We start from the raw sequence: 21,192 nt of genomic DNA on the forward strand, positions 1-21,192 counted from the left end.
AGAAGCTGTGGGTGCTCCATCCCCGTCAGTGTTCAAGGCCAGGTTGAATGGGTCTTTAAGCAACCTGGTCTAGTGGAAGGTGTCCCTGCCCATGGCAGGGGGGTGGGAAGTAGATGATCTTAAGGTCCTTTCCAACCCTAACCATTCTGTGATCCTGTGAATATGAGAATATTGAATAAATATGAACCAGATTTGGTGCAACCTCTAAAATAATAATTACATAAATCAAGATGCCAGGTTTTATACCACTTCTAGTTTTATGTGCACAGATTCTGTCCTTTAAAACCTGCAACTACCAGGGGTACAAATGTGCATTCATAGAAACCTTAGAGTAAAGCCTGAAGTCGGTATTCGGTCACAGTAAGCTCGCAGTCTATCCTTGATGCGTCTGTAACTGGATCCTCACAGTCAGTCCCCTCAGTTCCTGGCTTGTGGGGGGATCCTTGTGAGCACAAGTGTTTACCCAGCATAGCAGTGGAGAACACATCCTGCCCTATAGCTTCTCTTCAAGAAAGCTTAGTAGAGTTTGTTTGATCATTTAATAGTAAATTCACAGTGTGCTATGTGTACTTGTGGAGCAGTATTTGGTTTTGTATTGAATAGCACTTTTAAATCACATTTAAAAAATTACGTTGTAGTGATTAGTGCAGCTGCCCAAATTTAAAAAACATGTGTTACTCTAAATGTTTCAGAGTATTTTCAAAACCGTAATTCTCTGACTGGTTTTGGAGACTGTCAATATATTCAATAAAGCACTGAAACCCAGAGGGTAGGTAGAACATCTGGGGTGGGATTAAATGAACAAATTAATGTCTTCAAATGTGAAGAGTTAACAACAGCAATTGCAATATAGAAAGCAGTAAATTAAATTAAATACACCTAATGTGTTTTAAAAGGGCTGCCTTTTTGGAATTGCATGTGTAAAAGGATGTCTTACGACTCCTGCCAAACTGCACAAAATCACAGGCATCCTTGCATTCCCCAGGAATTCAAGACTGCCAAGTGCCAGTGGTTGACATAGGAATTTACAGTCATTCCTAGAGGTGTTCAAATAGACAGGTTAGAAGTCCAGCTACAAAACCACAGTCAAATGGGACCCCTAGCCAGGGGCTGCTGGAAATGCAAAGAGAATCTCTCTGGTCAAGAACAGGAAGCCTTTTTTACAAAGCTGGTAAATTTAAGAAGTGTTTCTTCTGCCTTATCTTTTTAGTAAGTACAGTTCAAAGACCACAACTGTGGTGTTAAGCAGTATAAAAAAGCTTTCAATTGGTTGAGTAAAATGCCAAAACTTATATACCCTAAAGACTGGATTTTTTCTGTCATGTCGGTGTATAACATTCTCAGTCCAGGAATGAATATATAACCTTGCAAAGAAGGATGAACAAATGCTTACCTACCTTCATGCCTGTTAAATCCTTCAGTTCAGAGACGCACACTGAATACTGGTTGAGTGGCCTTCATCAGGCTTAGTCCACCTATGGCTTTGCCTAAGTAGAAGAAGCTGTAAATCAATGTTTTATTAGGATTCTCAGTTTTTTGTTTGGTTTGGTTTTTGTTTTTTTTTTCCACTGGGATGTCAACACCAAATAGCTCTTTGGGGAATATCATTAATGGGGCAGAGGGAAATGTGGGATAGGACAACAAGCCAGATGTGTGCTGTCTTTCTTACCAAAAAGCCAAGGCAATTTTCTTCTCAGTGGCAGGTGGGGAAGAGCTCAGAGGTGGCCTTTTTGTTGTAAGGCTGCTTGGTTGCTGGGCTTATCCCAGATATAAACTAGACTTGCCTAATAAGGGTCTTGGCAGAGGTATGTGCAAGAGTGTAAGGATTTCATAGGGGCCACTGCAGCTTGTCTCTGCTAACGCTTGCCCTATAGAATACAAATTCTTCAGGGGCCAATTAGTGTGGGTTTAGGACGGCTTTGTGCTGGCAGAGCTGGACAGAAAAGATTTAAAGCAGGGCTGGAACTGACCCTTAGTCCTTACGCTAGAGTCAATATTTATTCTGTATGGTGCACTCAGGATTTAGCCTGGAAGACATACGCTTCCAGTCTGTTCACTTGCAAGAGTTGTAATATGAGCTACAAACTGAGAAGTAGTAAAAGTTGTATTTTGCCAAATTTTATTTTAAAGCTGTTGAGTGTAACCATTTTAATGGTCTGAAAAAGGGGAGAAAAAAAAAAAGAAAAAAAGGAAGGAATAATCTTGGAGCAGTCAACCAGACATACGTCCCCTGCATTCAGCTCACAACGGCACCTTAGGAAAAAGAGCAACAGGATAATGCTCCTTTCTAGAAAGTTTTAAAAGCCTTGATTTAGTAGGTGCATTTGACATAAATACAGCTCCTGGTTTCCTAGTAATCTTATGTTCAAAGTTTTCACAGACGTAAAATGTCCTGGTTTAAAGCAGGCAAATAGTGCAGTTAGTGTGGCTGGGGGAGCTGGCTCCTGGACCACATTCCTACCGGGAAACCTGGCTTTGGCCCCCAGCCAGGCAGGACTTTGCACCTCCTGTCAAACGATGTGCTCAACGCAACTCCCATCCGGCTTCTGATCTGTGTAGGTGGGCTCCTCTTCGTCACTCCAGTGGAGCTGAACCTTGCCAAAGTTATTAAACAAAACATGCATTTTTATCATCCTTACTTCCTTAGTTTTAAATACATAGTACTTCAAATATAGGGCATTTCTGTGTGTTGAATAGTATAGGTCTGGTGGAGAACAATATGCAAAACTATATATATGGTGTTTTCTAAAGGAGGAACATTAATTGGTGGAAAATGGAAGTCTGTTGTTGGCTTAAGCTAGGCTGTGGATGCAGGTAGATGATCTGGAGGCTTGACTGGAAAAAACAGACAGAATGCACACTAGCTTTGCAGTGTCTTTGATTTCTCCAGGTAGACCAAAGTACCGTTCGTGGGGGAAATGGGGTGGGAAGAGAGAAGAAACCAAGAGCTGTCTTTGACAGTATGGATGGCAGCTCAAACCAAACCAGAAATTATTATGTTGGTTCTGGAAAGGGATTTATTTTCCCCAGGGGAGTGACTCTGACCAAACCTAAGCCACCAATAATCCCTGTAATTAGTCTATACGTGTTTCATAGTGTAGGTTGAAAAATTGTATAGAATGTTCTGCAAATAGCAGGACACAGAATGGCTCGAACTCTGTAATGGACGTCTCTGTCCAGAACAGAAAACTGTTGGAAGTATATTAGCATCATCTTTTGCTCACAAAAAACACAGTGCTGTTACATTTCCATGACTGGCAGATTTCTTCCCTAAAGATACTGTCAGTAGAGGGTGTACGGAACAGAAAGAATACTCCCATCTTCTAGAAGTTTCTTCTTCACCACTTGCAAAGTTGTCTAATAAGGAGTAAAGTATTTTTCTTTGAAGGAGGCTAATTACTTTATGCTCTCCCGATGAGGAATATTCCCTCTCTTCCTTGCTTCTGCTTCTCAAGATACACATTTTCCTTTACATCTGTGCTTGTACACTGGCATCATTATTGACATCGATGATATTGTTCTTGCTCCCTATTTTCTGTGCCAGTCTTTTCAGTGATACTGAGATTAGCCTGTGGTCTGGTGATGGTCAGACAAGTGGCAAGTCGTGGCAGTCATGGAAGTCTTTGGTCTGTAGGTTTCTTCTTCGAGAAGGCAGCCATACATTCTTGAGTAGTGTCCCACTGGTGTTAACTGATTTGGAAATCTACTCGCATTTTACTACATTTCCTTGTACCTAAGTGTTGACACCCTGACCAAGATTTTGTTCTGGTCCCTGAACCATTTAAGGAGAGGCCCAGAATTTAAAAGCATTAGCTGGAGAGAGGCATTGAAAGGGGATTTGCCAATGGGATTCACGGATAATCCAGGCTTAACAAAGGTGTAGGAATGAAGAGGGACATCAGCAGCTCTCTTTTTACTGATTCAGGAAGGTGAGCCTGCATTAGTTTAGATTTGCAGTTATTCTTCCACATGCTAGAAACCTAAGTAAGTACTTTGGAAAGACTTATGCTCATGTTCTTCAAAATGTGGTTGCTCAGAACTATTAAGACACAACATAATTTTTTTCCAGTGATGGATAAGTGGAATGTTCAGGTCTCTACTGTAAAGAATAGAAAACTTCAGCATCTATACTTAATATCAAGAATTTCTTATGACTCCTTTTTTTTTTCCTACAGGAAATTTGAAGACAGTCATGCCTATTAGATGCTTAGAAGATGCAGGTAATTGCTTTATTCTAAAAAAAACCCAACCCAAACAACATCAAAACATATATTCCCATTATCTGTATGTTTTCCTGCACTTTGCTTATGTTTCTTCAAGCCAAATTCAATTTTCCTATTACAGGAATGAAAAGTATTCCAATATTTCTAACACTGCTCTTTTTTATCCTTTTCCTTGCTATTTTAATATCATGACAGGCTTTATAATTCTCAGTGTTTCATCCAGAAAATTTCGTGTGTTTGGATAATATGAAAGCAGGAAGCCTACATTGTTCTTCAAATTCAAATGCTGTACTTTTCTATGAAAATCATCTCTTTGAGCTTTTCTTCTTTATAATAGAGCTGTGGAAACCTATTGCATTTAAACGTAGAAAGTACATGCATAGCTGGATGGAAGTGTTTCGACACTGAAATCATAAATGCTAAAGTCACATAAATACAGTCATAGCTCATTTCTGTAATGCATGTTTTACCTCTAGCAAGACATTCTCACTAAGATTTAATTAGTGATTGGAAGATGGAGGTGTGGAAAGGTACCAACGGTGCTGTATTTGGAAAGCTTATTTGATACCTTTTTTTGAGTGTTTAAAAGTAGTTTAAAAGGGTGATAAACACCTTCTTGTAAAAACAGTTAGATGATCTAAGGTAAAAAGTGCCTCACTTTAGCCATCTTATGAATTTGATATATACTCCAAGGTAGTTGTCTAGGATTTCTGCCTAGCTGACAGTGAGAAACAGGCAGCTCCATCATGGAGGTACCTGTGCATAAGCATCCCCTGTGTTTGAAGCAGCCATCATAGTATGAAAAGATTCCTCTGGAGGTACTGATCACTCTCCTCTGACTTCAGAGGAGGGCCCGGTGACTAAAGTGCATGTCTGAACTGTAGGTGAGTAATGCTGAATAAGGTAATTCTCACCCATGGTGTTAGGACTCTGTTCTCAGCTGTGATTTGCTATAAGACCTGTGAAAGTAGGTGGTGGACTTTCTGAGAGTTAAGCCCTTAAACTATCATCTCCAGAAAGCCTTCCCAAGCTACTGTTTAATTTGGAAAGTGTAGATCTCTGTTTTCTATTCCTAGGGCTTTTATTGAGTAGTGATTATGCTTGTGTGCAATCTCTGGAGCCAGACTTCACTGTGTCTGCTCACAAAAGGGAATTTTGTGAAATGTAGTTACCTTTGCTTAAGTCCCTCAATACTTTTCGTGTAACGCTTAATAGAAGAGCAACTGACTGCATCAATGTTATTTAGCATGGCTGTATTAATTGGTGTGTGGGGTTTCTTTGTTTTTGATTTTTCCATACAGATAGCTGTGTCAAAATGGAGGAGATGAAGCGAGCTTTGCTCTAGTAGATCACAAATATTTCTGGGTCATTCTGCATCTCAGTATTTAATAACAATGGAAAATGTCCAAATGCTATAACAAGTCTTTGCAAATACATAATAAATGTTTAGGAAAGTTCCTGCCATGAACAGAACTGTATAATACTCACATTAGTGTACAGACACAAATCTAATGCCTATAGACTACTGCGTGGAAAGTTCCAAAGAGAAAGAAAAGTCTGTGAATTTGCAACAGCCCTGGAAAAATGGCAGCAACAAAACTTTAAAAAGCACAGCTTTGGACACACTCCATGTATCTGCACAGCTTTCAAGTGAACTAGCACTTAAGACCTTGTGTAACAAAATGGACTCTGGGGACACAGCTGTAGGGCAAAAAGCTACCTCAAGGTCTGGAGAAACTGCTAAAGTACCAAGTAGATGGAGGCAAGAACATTCAGCTGTTATTAAGATGAGCACTTTTGGCAATCAAGAAGTACAGAGGCAACCACAAATAGATCACGAGCAAATAGGAAACACAGCATCAGCACAACTTTTTGGTTCTGGGAAATTGGTATCATCAAATGAAGCTGCACAGCAAGTCACAGAGAAGCAATACCCACAGCATCGTCCAAGTCCTTACTCATGTCAACATTCACTTTCTTTCCCACAGCATTCATTGCCACAAGGCTTCTTGCACAACATAAAGCCACATCAGAGCTTGGAAGGCCCTCCGTGGCAGTATCCTAGCCACTTGCAATCAGTTGCTTCAGAGGACTTGTTTCCTTTTCATATGCATAGCCATAGCGGAGGTTTCTCCAGGAAGAAGATTTCAAGTTTGAACCCTGCATACAGCCAATATTCACAGAAATCTTTAGAACAATCAGAAGATGCTCACAAAAAGGAACACAAACCCAAAAAGCCTGGCAAGTACATTTGTCCTTACTGTAATCGGGCTTGTGCCAAACCTAGTGTACTTAAAAAGCATATTAGGTCTCATACTGGGGAGCGACCGTACCCTTGTGTTCCTTGTGGTTTCTCCTTCAAGACGAAGAGCAACCTTTACAAGCACAGGAAGTCACATGCCCATGCAATCAAGGCAGGATTGGTACCTTTCACAGAGTCAGCAGTCTCTAAATTGGACCTAGATGCCAGTTACATTGATGTGGAGGCTGAAATACATTCAGATGGCGAGCAGAGCACGGACACTGATGAAGAGACCCCACTCCTAATGGAAGGGTCTGACAAACTGAGCCCTGTCCCACAGCTCCCCCTGGACATCGGTAGCAGGAGCAGTTTTCACTCCTCCATGGAAGAGTCCTTGGTGGGGCCAATGAAAGTGCCCATTTTGATTATCCCTAAAAGTGGAATTCAGTTACCCAGTGAGAGTTCACCATATATTGGCTCTGATATGTTGCAAAACCCATCCTTAAGTACCAAGTCTGATGACTCTCATACAGTTAAACAGCGACTTGCACTAAGACTGTCAGAGAAAAAAGGGCAAGATTCTGAGCAGTCGTTAAACCTCCTGAGCCCACACAGCAAAGGAAGCACTGACTCTGGTTATTTTTCCCGCTCAGAAAGTGCTGAGCAGCAAATTAGCCCACCAAATACTAATGCAAAGTCTTATGAAGAGATCATCTTTGGGAAGTTCTATAGGATTAATCAAAGGACAGCACTAACAGTAGCCACAACAAATCAGGAACACAGTTTAATGGGTAGAAAGGGCAAAGCAGAGCCATTACCTCTTTTAAATAACAGATTAGATATCAAGATGCTGGAGGAACATATTACTCAGCTGACTCCAAATAAAGAAGAACTCATTGACTCCAGTAATTTGAGCACTATTAAATCTACACAAGTTTATCCAGGCGGCAGTATAGAATCTAGGCAGTCCCAGACCACCACATCATCCATCAAAAATGAATCCAGTTTGTACCAAGTCAGTCTCCAGGGTGACATGCCTGTCCTTCTAGAGCCTCCAGTAGATTCCTCTCCTCTTATTAGAAGTAACTCCATGCCAACCTCTTCTGCAAACAACCTAAGTATTCCCCCATCTCTGAGAGGAAGCCATTCATTTGATGAGAAGATGACTGGCTCAGATGATGTATTTTATCCTGGGACAGTGGGAATATCCCACCAAAGGATGTTGAGAAGGCAGGCTGCCTTTGAATTGCCCTCTGTGCAGGAGGGACACTCAGATTCAGACTATCATGGAAGAACAGGGAAAAATATCATTATTGCTTCCAGTAGACAAACAATAGGTGACAAAGGACCATTCTTAAAAGAGAAAACCTTTTATGACTATGATGCCAGTGGAAAGCACTACAGAAAGTGGGAAGAATTTGAAGCTCAGAAGCAGAGCTACAGGGACTCTCCATCCTTAGGAGGGATGAGCAAGGTGGGAGAGTACTTTGTTGATCCATTCGGACAATCCCAGGCAGTGCCATCCATGCTTGGAACAACTTTTGAAAACAGAAAGCGCAGGAAAGAAGAGAGTGTTGGAGATGAGGAAGACAGCCCCATGCTTTGCAGCAGTACTACTGGAACCACTGGGGGAATTCAGCCTTTGGACTTAGATCCCAAATCCCAAATTCAGGATGTGCCAAGGAGTGGGTTTGCCCTTCAAGGTCTGGACAATGCTGCCCATTGCCATGCTGAGCGTTTTGAAATCTGCAGGCCTTACTTGCAGTCTGGAAGCCCGGCTGCTTCTCTGGAAGACTCACCCTTAACTGCAGAACAAGAAAAGACTGCAGAATCACTGGCCAGAAAGCCCCCTGGAAATGTCATTTCTGTCATTCAGCACACAAATTCATTGAGCAGGCCAAACTCATTTGAAAGGTCTGAATCTACAGAAATTATTGCATGCCAGCAGGAAAAGATCTATTCACCACCTGAAACATGTGAAAGTGAGATTTGTGAGTCCCCAATGAGCCCAGACCGAGCTCCACAAACAGAAACTGCTGAAACCAGTAAGCCATCTCCATCCCAGCAGCCTCAGCCATATCATATGCAACCTAGGCTGGTTCGCCAGCACAACATCCAGGTACCTGAAATTCGTGTCACAGAAGAGCCAGATAAGCCTGAGAAAGATAAAGAAGTGCAGAGTAAAGAGCAAGAGAGACCCACTGAAGAATTCCAGTGGCCTCAGAGAAGTGAAACCCTTTCTCAACTTCCAGCCGAAAAGCTACCACCCAAAAAGAAGCGTTTACGACTGGCTGACATGGAGCACTCCTCTGGAGAATCCAGCTTTGAGTCCACAGGTACAAGCCTCTCTCGCAGCCCTAGCCAAGAAAGTAATTTGTCCCACAGTTCAAGTTTCTCAATGTCCTTTGAAAGAGAAGAGAACATGAAGCTCATCACACCTTCCAAACAAGATGAGTTTGGAAAACAGTCTGAGTTTTTAACAGTTCCAGCCGGTGCTTACTCACTTTCCGTCCCTGGGCATCACCATCAGAGGGAAATGAGACGCTGCTCATCTGAACAGATGCCCTGTCCTCATGCTGCTGAAATCCCAGAGATCCGAAGTAAATCATTTGATTATGGGAACCTGTCCCATGCCTCTTCAGCTGGGACACCCACTACGGCACTGTCTCCATCCCGAGAAAGGAAGAAATGCTTCTTGGTTCGCCAGGCTTCCTTCAGTGGTTTTCCAGAGATCTCCCAGACTGATCAGAGTACAGAACAAAGTATAAAGCAGGAGCAGATGGAACATGCACAGGCTGGTCTTCGCTCCTCCCAGCTTGCCTGGCATCACTCTCCTTCCTCTGTACTTCAGCCCATTCAGGTAGATGACTCTGGAAAACAGGCTATTGGCTCCTGTGCTCAACTTAGTAATAGCTCATCACACCTCACCCAGCAACAGGCTCTTCTTGCAGACAGCTCAGAAATGTTAAGGACTTCCTTGATCCAACAAGCACCTTATATTCCTAGCAAACATCCATCAGAGCAGCAGCAGCTATTTGCACATCAGGAAAAAGTCCCATTTGACCCTATTCATAGCACCTTGTTTCAGTTCTCCTATCCAGCTGTCTGCATGGTTCACTTACCACCATCTCAGCAGCCTGTCTTGTGGCAGTCATGCACAGAACCTCTACACTTCCAGCATCATTTTGTACAACAGCTGCAGAAATCTTATGTCAAACAGCCTTTCCAAACAGATGCTCCTCCAAGTTATCACCTGGAACATGCACCAGAGTATATTAGCAAGAAATCAGCTGATTATATGCATGCTAAAGAGCAAGCATACCAGCATTACTCAGGAACATCTGGGCAGTATTCAAAAAATACTCTTGCTAAGTACCAGTCAGACCACAGCATTAAACCAACAGATACCTCCTCTGAGCAGCATCTTCAGACAGATTTTGACTCCCCAAGTGATGGATCTGTACAGTCTTTGCCAGGAACAGTTGTTCCTGTCAGAATTCAAACCCATGTGCCATCTTATGGTAGTGTCATGTACACAAGCATTTCCCAGATCCTTGGACAAAGTAACAGTCCTGCAATTGTAATTTGTAAAGTTGATGAGACTGTTTCTCAAAGAACATTGGCAACTAATGCAACCATGCAAGGAATTGGATTTAACATAGCTCAGATGTTGGGTCAGCATGGAGGGCTAGAAAAGTATCCTTTGTGGAAAGTGCCACAGACGTTACCACTAGGACTGGAGCCGCGAATTCCCCTGTGTTTGCCTTCCAGTTCAGACATGGCTTCTACCTTGGGAGGAGGCAAACGAATGCTTTCACCTGCCAGCAGCTTGGAGCTCTTCATGGAAACCAAGCAGCAGAAACGAGTCAAAGAAGAAAAAATGTATGGGCAGATAGTTGAGGAACTAAGCGCAGTTGAGTTAACTAACTCAGATATAAAGAAAGATTTCCCAAGAGTGCAGAAGCCTCAGCTAGTACGGCAGAGCTGTGCTACCGAGCCAAAAGAAAGTCTGCCATCCATGTCATCCTCATCACCACTGTCGTCCTCATCATCCCAAGATTTCCCACCTGTGAGCATGCCAGCACCTGATGCTTTCCCACCGAGCAGGGAGAAACTTTCCAGTTTTGATTCCACGTCACCAGGGCAGAAGTCCAGTGGCCCTTCGGAAGGAAGAGACTCGCCAGAAGAACTGGATGTGGATGAAACAGCTTCAGATATGAGCATGAGTCCACAGAGGTCTTCATTACCACCAGGAGAAATTCAGCCAGAAGACCAGCTGAAACATCAAAAATTGCCTCTTGGGATGTTAGTCCAGGTGTCATCCAATGGCAGTGGGAAAGTCACAGGCTCAACCATTCTCCTGACAGACGCAGCAGATTTTCAGCAGATCCTTCAGTTCCCAAGTCTGCGCACTACTACTACTGTGAGCTGGTGTTTCTTAAACTATACAAAGCCCAATTACATACAGCAACCAACCCTCAAATCTTCAGTTTATGCTTCATGGTGTATAAGTTCATGTAACCCAAACCCATCTGGGCTAAGTACAAAGACTACTTTAGCGCTTTTAAGGTCCAAGCAAAAAAACACCACGGAAATCTACACTCTGGCTGCTATGCATAGACCTGGAGCTGGTAAACTGACATCATCAAGTGCATGGAAGCAGTTTGCTCAGGTAAATAAGAGGTTTTAATAAAATTTAATTTGTGTATCTTTAGTTGAGAAAATATTAGTAAACTATGAAATGTAAGCTAGTGATTTTTTCAAAGAAAAAGGTTCCCCATTGGGAAATGGGACATTGACATCTTCCCATGACAACTTTTGAGCTTAAATTTACTCTTCTGCAAGCTCTGCTACTTCTGCTGTCTCTCTCTCCATTTTCAACATGAGATGTAAAAAATGAGGCTTTTAAAGTCCTCCCTTCATGTGTGCCAGAGCCTGGTTAATTATCTCCTTTTATTTTGTCCTTTGTTTTTGCCATGTCCTGATTCAAACAGTATCAGGCACAAACAGTCATTTGCATTCGTAATTAAAGATTAAGTTAAAAATTAGTAGGGATCTTCAGTTCCATTTAATGTCTTTTACATACTTACTCTTCCTCACGAACTAAGCATTAGATAATGGTGCCAGGGAAAATTCTGTAATGGCAATAAATTGCTTTCTAAGGTTTTTCCACCTCTATTTCCCAAGATTTTTTTTTTTTCCTGAGGAAAGATATGGTGCGGTAAAAATTTGTTCATGCTGCCCTTTATCTTAGTTAAATTAAATGGGGCAAATTAATTCTTCTTATAGAGTTCCATCAAAATGAGAGTTTGGCTTTTACCTGGAATGTTACTTGAAATGAAGTGTGCGTTTATTGTGTGCTCCAGCAGTAACACCCTTCCTTGACTTTGTTCTACAGATGAAACACGAGCCATTCTTCTTGTTTGGCAGCAAGCTTGAAAAGAAAGTAGTGGGGAATATTATAAAAGAAAGAGTAAAAGGAGACATTCATGGAGATAAAGACATTACATCCAAACAAACTGAGCCGATACGAATTAAAATCTTTGAAGGAGGGTAAGAAAAAACAACTGGAAATTTCAAGCTCAGCCTGTCATTTTAAAGAGATTTGAAAATTAATATGAATGAGTTCCGATGTGAACAGTCTCCTGTATTCCTGCCATGTCCTGTAGCTCCCAAATCTCTTCTTTTTTGTGTATATGTCAGTCTTAAAATAAACCACAGGGTACCTGTATACTTACTCTGGGCTCTACTTTGCTATTAGGACAGTTATATTTTCTGTCTCTGTGGGAGCACTCACTCAGAATTGTTACTTTCATTCCTTAGGTCAAAAAGAAATGGATAAACAGTTAACATTTTGATGTTTTCTATACCATTTCTTTGTATTTAATGGCTTCAATGAGGTTATCTTTCCATTTTGAGATTCTGTGTACTTTCAAGCATTTGAATGGGTTAGCTAGGCATGCTTACTCTTAACTCTTGTAATTTTTTATTATTTACTGAAATTAGATTTTCGAGATAAAATGTAAGGTGACAATGAAATCTATGCCTAATCTGTAGATCTGTCATGTATGGTTGATAAAACTGCGTTTAATTTTACCATGGCTGTCTGTCACTCAAGTGATAACAAAACAAATAAAAGAGAGGAAAAAAGGAGACCCGAAAACCCATTAACATTGTTTGGAGGCGTGTGAAGCTTGTTATAAAAAGCAATGGAAATGGACACTTGTTTGCCTCAGCAGTATAGTCTAAAATGGAAGAAACTGTCTAATTTCTTTTACAGAATTCTGACACGATGCAATTAATATGCCAGTTGTCAGTAGTGAATAGTCAGGTGGCTGAACAAGATGTGTTTTTCTGTCTTACCAAACTCAGATGGTCTCACAGCACTGTTTCACTGAGGTAACTAAACAGGTCAGGATGGAGAAGTGAAAAATTTGTACATACATTTCCTTTTCCTGTCAGTTTGTACCCTGTAAAAATCTCAGTTGTCTTTCATTAACATCATGTGTTTTAGTTTCATTTGAATAGTCTGCACTAAATTAACATTGGCATTTCTCTGTAGTCTGTAACACTGAAGGAGTATAGCCTACATCTCACCTGAAAGACTGAAAATGTTATTTTGGAGATTGTTGTAGGTATGCTGACCCAGACACCCTGGTCCTGGCTGTTCTCTGTAGTTGTACTTTGTCCCAATACCCAAGCCAGTAGTCTGGCTACACAAGAGTGAACCTAAGTTTACAAGAAGTTTAAAGAGTTGCTGCTTCAACTCGCACCCACTTTGGAGTATAAAATTTGCCTGCGTCCCACTGTGTATCATTTCTGAATTTGGATCACCCAGCTGAAGATAGTCTGCACTATGTAAGCTGAGTGATGAGAGGTCAAAAGAGTAAAAGTGTGCTAAGAAAAGCAACTTAAAGGAGGATTCAGGTCCATGCGAGCTGCTACAGATCACTCTATAAAATGCATTTACCATCTAATAACTTCTTTAAGAAACTTTGTATGTTACTTGCACCATCTCAGGTTTCCCTGTACACCAATAAGGTCTATAAAACTGTGTAAAGTCATATAATTTGCATCTCACCTAGAAATGCCTTCTAGTAATAAATAGCTATGTTTAGATACCCTTTTGAGTAAAACAAAACATAAGAAACCTTGATGTGCAGATTAATTTTGAGGGGAGTGGGACACGGACATACACATAATCTGTACAGTAGACTGGGACTTCATCAGTAGGAGCCTATGACCTGCAAAGTGAATGAAATGATGTAGTATTAATCATAGAATCACAGAATAGTTTGGGTAGGAAGGGACCTTCAAAAGTTATCTAGTCCAACCCCTGTGCAATGAGCAGGGACATTATGGGTCCGTTCTTTCCTTATACATCATCATTTTATTGTACATTTTATAGGAACTATTTGTGGAAAGGTAGAATCATTCTTTTCATTAGTTCGGCTATTTTTTAAATGGATTTAATATTCTTTAGATATTATAACTATGTCTTTCATTGTTTTCTGTCCTGATCTTTGAATTTGTCTTCCTCTTTAGGTTTTTGTTTATGACTTCTAACAGCTAGTTTTTTCCATGCTTGTTTGCTCTTGGCTGTTTAGAGCTGTTCTGTTCTCCTCTATTCTGCTCTAGTCTCACCAAGCTCATCTTTGTGTCATCTCAGCATGCACTGAAATAGTGCTCTGAACTGTGCAGCAAATGTCTGTCATCTTTGTTTCATGTTTTCTCCTCTGGACAGACAAGTGCACATGGTGATATCTTGTTTCAGCAGAGTGTTTTCTTTTTGGTTTTCGTTTGACTTGGGGAGTGGATTTGCTTAAGCTTCTTGACTGCTTTCATTCTGTAAGCGTGAAGAAGGCAGTTCAGAATCCATAGTGGAGAAAGACCTGCAGTTGTCAGTTTTCAGTTGGTGGGGAAGCCTGTCCACCAGGCGGGGAAGTGCAGCTGTGCAGCTGCCTTGTGCCAGAGGAGTGGAGAGCTCGTATGGCAGATGGGCAGAAAGCAAATAGATGTTGCTAGGGATGAGTGAAAGGCTGAAGGAACAAAATGAATGGGGTTGAGGCTAAAAGTGTAGATGTCACAGCACAGCACCACCTCACTGCGCCAAAGCCTGTCGTGCCCATCCCAGCAAAATCAGGCTGTAAGGAGAGATGAAAAGATGATAAAACTGCAGTCTTTCAAACAATATTGGGCATTTTGGGAGAAAGCTTGGACATAGCTGATGAAGCAGGGGATAGAGAAGTGACTAGGAATTATTAGCATGTACATATGAAGGAGAACTTGGGAAATGGAGCAGACAGAAAAGCAGAATCACAGAAATGCTAAACAAAAAAATCCTGCTAGAGAGATAGCTAGATATTAAATGACATTAGACTGTGCCAGTTTTGCCCAATGAAGGAAAATGGAAAGGGCCATCTTTATTGGAAAGGAGATGAAAAAAAAAATTTATTTAGGCATCTGCGTTTTAAAAAGGAGCGGATGTGTTTAGATGTTTTCCAACTTGTTTGGAAATGGCCTTTAAGATCATTAAGTCCGACCTTTTACCCAGGACTGCCAAGTCCACCACTAAACAATGTCACTGAGGAATTCATCTAAACGTTTTTTGAACACTTCCAGGGATGGTGATTCTGGTCACTTCCCTGGGAAGCCTGTTCTAATACCTGATCACCCTTGTTTAATAGATAACAAGATGGACATAAGAACAGGACAGTGTTTTATGTATTTCTAAGATACTAGTTTCAGTATTTATATTGCCATCGATGTAGCTGAACATACGGAAGAAGTATTCATCTAAGAAAAGCACACTTGAAACAAGTTTCAGCTCTGTAACCCCAAAATTTCCACTTGCTTCTTGTAGAGTTATCATCACATTAACAGAATCTTTCACGTAGTCCCTTATTTATTTAAAGCACTGACAGTACCAACGGTATCTTGTGGGCTGCATATCCACAGGGTGACTGAAAGTACTTTGTGCTTCTTAGGTAGAGGGCAATGGAGGACAGAGGGCAGAAAAAATGTTATTTCTCAGTTCTTGCAATTTCTGGATTTTATTTAGGGTGAGTGAGGATGAAATTCTCCCCCTAGGGAATGCCCTGTGCTTTTCAAACCTCAGAACAGCTCCCCTGGGCCCTTTTAGATTTCAGTGTTAACAATTTATCATGATAGTAAAGGCAATGTACACCTTTAAATAGATTTCCATATCTTATTTATTATCTAACTACACACTATGTAATCAGCAAAAATAGCATGGAATGCTTACGCCTGTGCTAAGAAAATTTCTTTTAACAGCTTTCTGCTAAGTATGCAGTTTGGAAGTTTCCCATTTTATTTCTGAAGCAGCACATACCTGAGTGAACTCAGCTTGGTGTCCCTTAGGGAGGGATCCATCTTCGGGAACTTCAGGCATCTGTAGTGAAATGCATATGTCTTTGCTAGACATCTGCATTCCCTTTATGCTTAATGGGGAGAAACGGGAATTTCCAGGATGTGATTTATCTGATCCCAAGGGATAAATACACTAAAATGGTTAAACGGACCGTGACATAAAACACTGTTTTCAGTGGTGGTAGATGCCTGCATTGTACAAGACTACAGTTAACTGAAACAAATCCAACCTGCAGACTTGTATTTGGAGTTGTGCTGTGTCTGTAGGAATAATAGCTAATCTGTTTTCTGACAAGGTGTTTATACTATTCTTACAATCTAACTCTTTGGTCTCATATTGTTAAAACACACTTGGGACCAGTGCATTCCCTGAAAGGCAAATACTTTGTGAGTTCCAGACTGAAAGTTCAGTAGTTCCTATGGACTTATGCAAATTTGTTTCGATTAGATGTATACAGGATCAGGATCAGATGCATAGAGGGGATGTTTATGCATGTATGTGACCTGGAGTCTCTGTGATTTAAGTGCTTGCTCCTTTCCAACAGGTATAAATCAAATGAGGATTATGTCTATGTCAGAGGTCGTGGCCGAGGAAAGTACATTTGTGAAGAATGTGGAATTCGTTGCAAAAAGCCAAGCATGCTCAAGAAACATATCCGCACTCATACTGATGTCCGGCCTTATGTATGCAAGTTGTGCAATTTTGCTTTCAAAACTAAAGGTACTTGACCCTTTTTGCTGAACTCTTGCCACTTCCCAAACAGATCTTGAGCTGTTTTGCTATCTGGGCTCCAAGTACCCTTTGCAATCAAGGAGAGAATTTTCCTCAGAACAAAATTATTTTATACATGACTTCATCAAAGAAGTTCTTCTCTTCTGTTTAATTGATCCAGGGATTTTGCATTGCTTCATTGCAGGCTATAGGCTCTTGACTGGTCCATATGTCTGCAGAGAAAATGTAGTAGCATAAGAACCACCCTTACCAATAATACTTTCTGCCAAAAATGTTACATGGTGCAAATTTTGATTGCAGCAACACTTAAATGCTACCAGGATAATACTCTTGTTATGACATAATGTAGAAGCAGAGCATCAGCTGCTGAGGAAAACATGCCTTCACGGGCTTTACAGTGGGTCAGTTTCAAGTTTATAAATAATGTATGTCTCCCAGATGGGCCACTCCATCCACTGTGGCATTAATTATGAATAGAGATCTGATAGCTTGTGTTCACATGTATTTATCAGCCCAGAAAAAAGCTTCCATTTGTCACGCTGAGGCCACAGATAATTATATTCTTTGGAATCTGGATATGTGTTGCAACTATCTCCTTAAGAGAAAAAATATATCTTTTATTTTGGTAGCATTTCTTTGTAGCACAGCCCAAATGAGCCTTAAATTCTCAGTTTCTTCACTTCCCTTTGGTAGACAAGGGAAATGGATTCTGGTCCCAGTGCGATGAATTTACTTGAAGAGGGAGAGAGGAAACTGAAGGAAATTTCTCCCAAGATCCCAGCGCAGCTTCATGGCTGTTTTGAGGATTGAGAATTGTAATAGTTTCCATGACTCCAGCACTTCTTCCTCTGCCAAAGATGGGAATAGCTGATGGATGGTAGTAGACCCATCAACCTAATTTAAGATGAGAACTTTCATGGGGATGTAGAGACAAAGACAAGGAGCTGCTCGTTTGTAGTCCCAATAGACCATTTGGTGAGCTGTTCTTGGATCATTGTTTACATTTGACATCGCTGGAGGAATGGGCCTTGAGGAGGGACTTGAAGAAGGATTGTGGTTTTGCAGCTGTGTTCAGAGAGGGCATTCCAGGCAGAAGAGATGGCATGGAAAGAAATGTGAAATTGCTTGCTGAGGCTGGCATTTATGGCAGAGAAGAAGAAACAGGGAGGAGGTGGCATGCTATTGCACAAGAAGGGCATGAGTAGGAAGAGACTAAGTGACTAAGTTATTCACCTTCAAAGTACAAGAAGTTTTTAACTGATGATTACTGCTTACGAGCAGTTGTCAGGCTCATAACTATTGTTGCTATTTTGCTTAGACCTTCAGAGGTACTTAGGTTTTCAGTGTACACCTTGAGCACTTAGCCATGCAGAGGCACCAGTGGCCAAGTTAGACTTTTCATGCAGGCACAATAAAAAACTCCTGTTGGGAAGAGAATTAATTTGAACTAGCTGAGACTGAAAGTTGCAAATGTGCCCAAAGTGGCTTATTGATTAGAGCTATATTCTTTTATCTCCAGGTTGTGCTCAATATTCTTTGCCATGAAATGTCTCTTGGGGCCAGTCTCAACCCAGTTTTCTTGTCTGTGAAAAAACAGACCAAGACAGGCACTCCAGAAAGTCAATAGTCTAGTGTTAGATTGCTCCCTCAGGGGAACGGGAGATCTGATTTCAAATCCCAGCTGTGTCTGGTTCAGATTCGTACTCCAAAGTAGGGAGCTGAACCTGGATTTCCCGCATCCCAGGTGAATGCAGTTAAGGACAGCTCCTCCAAGTTCAGAGATTGCAGGTAGATGGTAAACTTGCAAAAGAAAGTCTCCCATAAATGTCTTTTTTTGTGGGGTACTTTTCCTTCAAAGTGCTTTGAATATGCTGAACATTTGGAACCTACATATGAAGTACATGGAAGAGCACTCAGCTTGAAAGTACCACTGTGAAACTAGGAGTGTGAGCCCTGAATGGCTGGTGTGGACTGGATTTACTTTGATGCCCAGGCAGTCTGTACATACCACCAACACTGATAGATAACATCAAAAAGAGAGTTTTTTAGCTTGCTGGGGTGCCTAAATGCCATGTGGAAAATTGGACAGATGCTTATATTCCTCTCAGGCCCTGAGTTTAAGTTTGAGGTTTTTTTAATACAAAAACCCACTCTCATTAAAACAGGCTCTGAGGGCAGTGGGCTGGATGAGTCAGCCCTGTCTGTTGGGTTTTTTTCTTAAACTAAAAGCCCCCATCTGCAGCATAACGAAGTTAAGATACACCAAAACCTGACTTGGAGAGTGATCTTTACTGTTGTCCATTAATTAAATTAATCTCTGACCCATAGGAAATCTGACAAAACATATGAAGTCTAAAGCACATATGAAAAAATGCCTGGAGCTCGGAGTATCAATGACATCTGTAGATGATGCTGAAACTGAAGAAGCAGGTATGTCAGAATGATTTAATTTTAGTTGGAATGGCCTCTGGAGTATGCAAATAACTCACTGCACTTTAGCACAGTGGATGGCATGGGAAAATATATTAAAAGTATTTGGGGTATTTTTTAATTAAGAGGCATATTTTTAATAAACAGGAAGTATAAAAAATAAATCCAATCCATGTGTCTGAATTCCATTTTGTATTAAGATACATGAGGAGGAGCTAGAAATAAAAGTATGATCTGTCATCTTCTATCTCATACAAAGTTCCTAATCTTTTTGATTTAGATATGAGAGGTGGGAACTTTTAGTGAAGTTGCAAGATGGGATAGGATGAATTTACTTTTTATACTTCAAGTATAGATTGTAAAGTTATTACTATGAAAAATTATGGTTTGAGAGTATGAAGAATGTTGTTATGCAGCCATCCCAGATGAAAAGCATCTAGCGATGGCAGTAGGTGTCCTGGGTGGGGAATGAATGTGGTGGAAGGTGTAAGAGATGGGGTATGTGCTCACCATTTTGACTTGCTGTGGCTCTTTCAGAAAACATGGAGGACATGCAGCAGGAGGCAGAAAAGAGTAGCAACCTAGCAGGCCTGTCAGCAGAACACCAGTTTTCTGACGCAGAGGAGTCAGACGGCGAGGATGGTGACGACAATGATGATGATGATGAAGATGAGGATGATTTTGATGATACTCAGGGAGACTCGACACCAAAAACCAGATCAAGAAGCACCAGCCCACAGCCCCCTCGGTTCTCCTCCCTGTCAGTGAACTCAGCTGGGGCATCACAGGGGGCTTCCCCTGAGGGCTCCCTTCCTGTGGGACACTCCTCCCTCATCAGTTACTTGGTCACCTTACCTAGCATTCAGGTTACTCAGCTTATAACACCAAGCGACTCCTGTGAAGACTCACAGATGACAGAGTATCAGAGGTTTTTCCAGAGTAAGAGTACCGATTCAGAGCCCGATAAAGACAGATTGGACATACCCAGCTGCATGGATGAGGATTATGTGGTTTCATTAGACCCTAGTTCATCTCCGAGGGACCTCTCACCTTCCAGTCAACAGTCATCACCCGGCTACGATTCTTCACCCTATAGAGATAACTCACCAAAGAGGTATTTAATGCCAAAAGGGGATTTGTCACCCAGAAGGCATCTGTCACCCCGAAGAGATATTTCACCCATGAGGCACCTTTCCCCACGGAAGGAGGCTGTGCTGAGGAGAGAGTTATCACCAAGACGGGACATGTCACCAAGACGTCACTTGTCACCAAGGAGACCAATGTCACCCGGGAAAGATGCATCTGTTCGAAGAGATTTATCTCCTAGGCGAGAGAGGAGATACATGGCCTCTGTTAGAGCAGCATCTCCACGGAGGGGCTTATACCATAATCCAGCATTGTCCATGGGTCAATATTTACAGTCCGAATCTTTTCCAGTGGGGCATTCAGTAAGTATGAAAGAATATTTTCACTCCTGTTATCAGAAACAGTATACTTTCCTAACTTGTGCACGGTATTTTTAGCTTTTTAGAAGAAGAAGGCATAAGCTTTGAGCCCTGACGGGATGTCTGGAACAAATACAACAAATTTGGAATAGACAGGGACCACGTCAAGCTGTTGATTCAGTTAGATGCAATAGAGTCTGTCTAAGTGTTAAATTTTCACTCGGTTCAAACCTGAGTAGCTCCATTACCTTCAGAGAAGTTAGGCTGGCTTACCTTAATTGCCCCATTTTTATTATATTCATTATATATATTGTATTATATTATATTAAGTGGTCCAGGAAGTTTATATGGCATCTGGGGCTTGTTTCTTCACTGTAAAACCTTTTACTTTTCAGACCGTCAGATGGGATCGAGCCCAGATCAGGACTTAAGGCCCTGATGCTGCAGTGTAGTGCCCATCACTGAGTATTGTTTAATGGAAAAAAAATCTAAAATAAATGGGACCTCTGGGAAAACAGGGTGCCCATTGAAATCAGGATCTGGAGTTTAAAGGATACTACTGAGTAAGGATACAGGAGCAGGCAGCTGTCTGCCCTGCAGAAAGTGCTATCACAAACTGTCCCTGTTTTGGCAGGGACAAAACCATATGGGTGGAAAGGGAGATATGCAAAACCTGCACAGCTGCTGGTCTGTGCCGTTCCGTTTTGGTAAATCAGCTCTGTGAAACTG

General features: G+C 41.4%; 1 protein-coding gene across 13 annotated transcripts in view; it reads left to right on the forward strand.

The window, feature by feature from the left end:
• The window catches only part of HIVEP2 (HIVEP zinc finger 2), a 140,550-nt gene that overhangs the window by 111,108 nt on the left and 8,250 nt on the right, over nt 1–21,192 (forward strand). For all 13 annotated transcript variants that reach the window (XM_062614256.1, XM_062614255.1, XM_062614262.1 and 10 more), the window contains 6 exons: nt 4,176–4,220; nt 5,525–11,137; nt 11,864–12,018; nt 16,401–16,576; nt 18,917–19,018; nt 19,556–20,466. In XM_062614256.1, the coding sequence (XP_062470240.1) occupies nt 5,735–11,137; nt 11,864–12,018; nt 16,401–16,576; nt 18,917–19,018; nt 19,556–20,466 (6,747 nt within the window). In that variant the 5' untranslated portion in view covers nt 4,176–4,220; nt 5,525–5,734. The remainder of the gene's footprint in view (nt 1–4,175; nt 4,221–5,524; nt 11,138–11,863; nt 12,019–16,400; nt 16,577–18,916; nt 19,019–19,555; nt 20,467–21,192) is intronic.

Source organism: Pezoporus occidentalis, unplaced genomic scaffold, assembly GCF_034315485.1.
Source record: "Pezoporus occidentalis ecotype Australia unplaced genomic scaffold, CSIRO_AGI_Poc_V1 ctg174, whole genome shotgun sequence".
Lineage (NCBI taxonomy): Eukaryota > Metazoa > Chordata > Aves > Psittaciformes > Psittacidae > Pezoporus > Pezoporus occidentalis.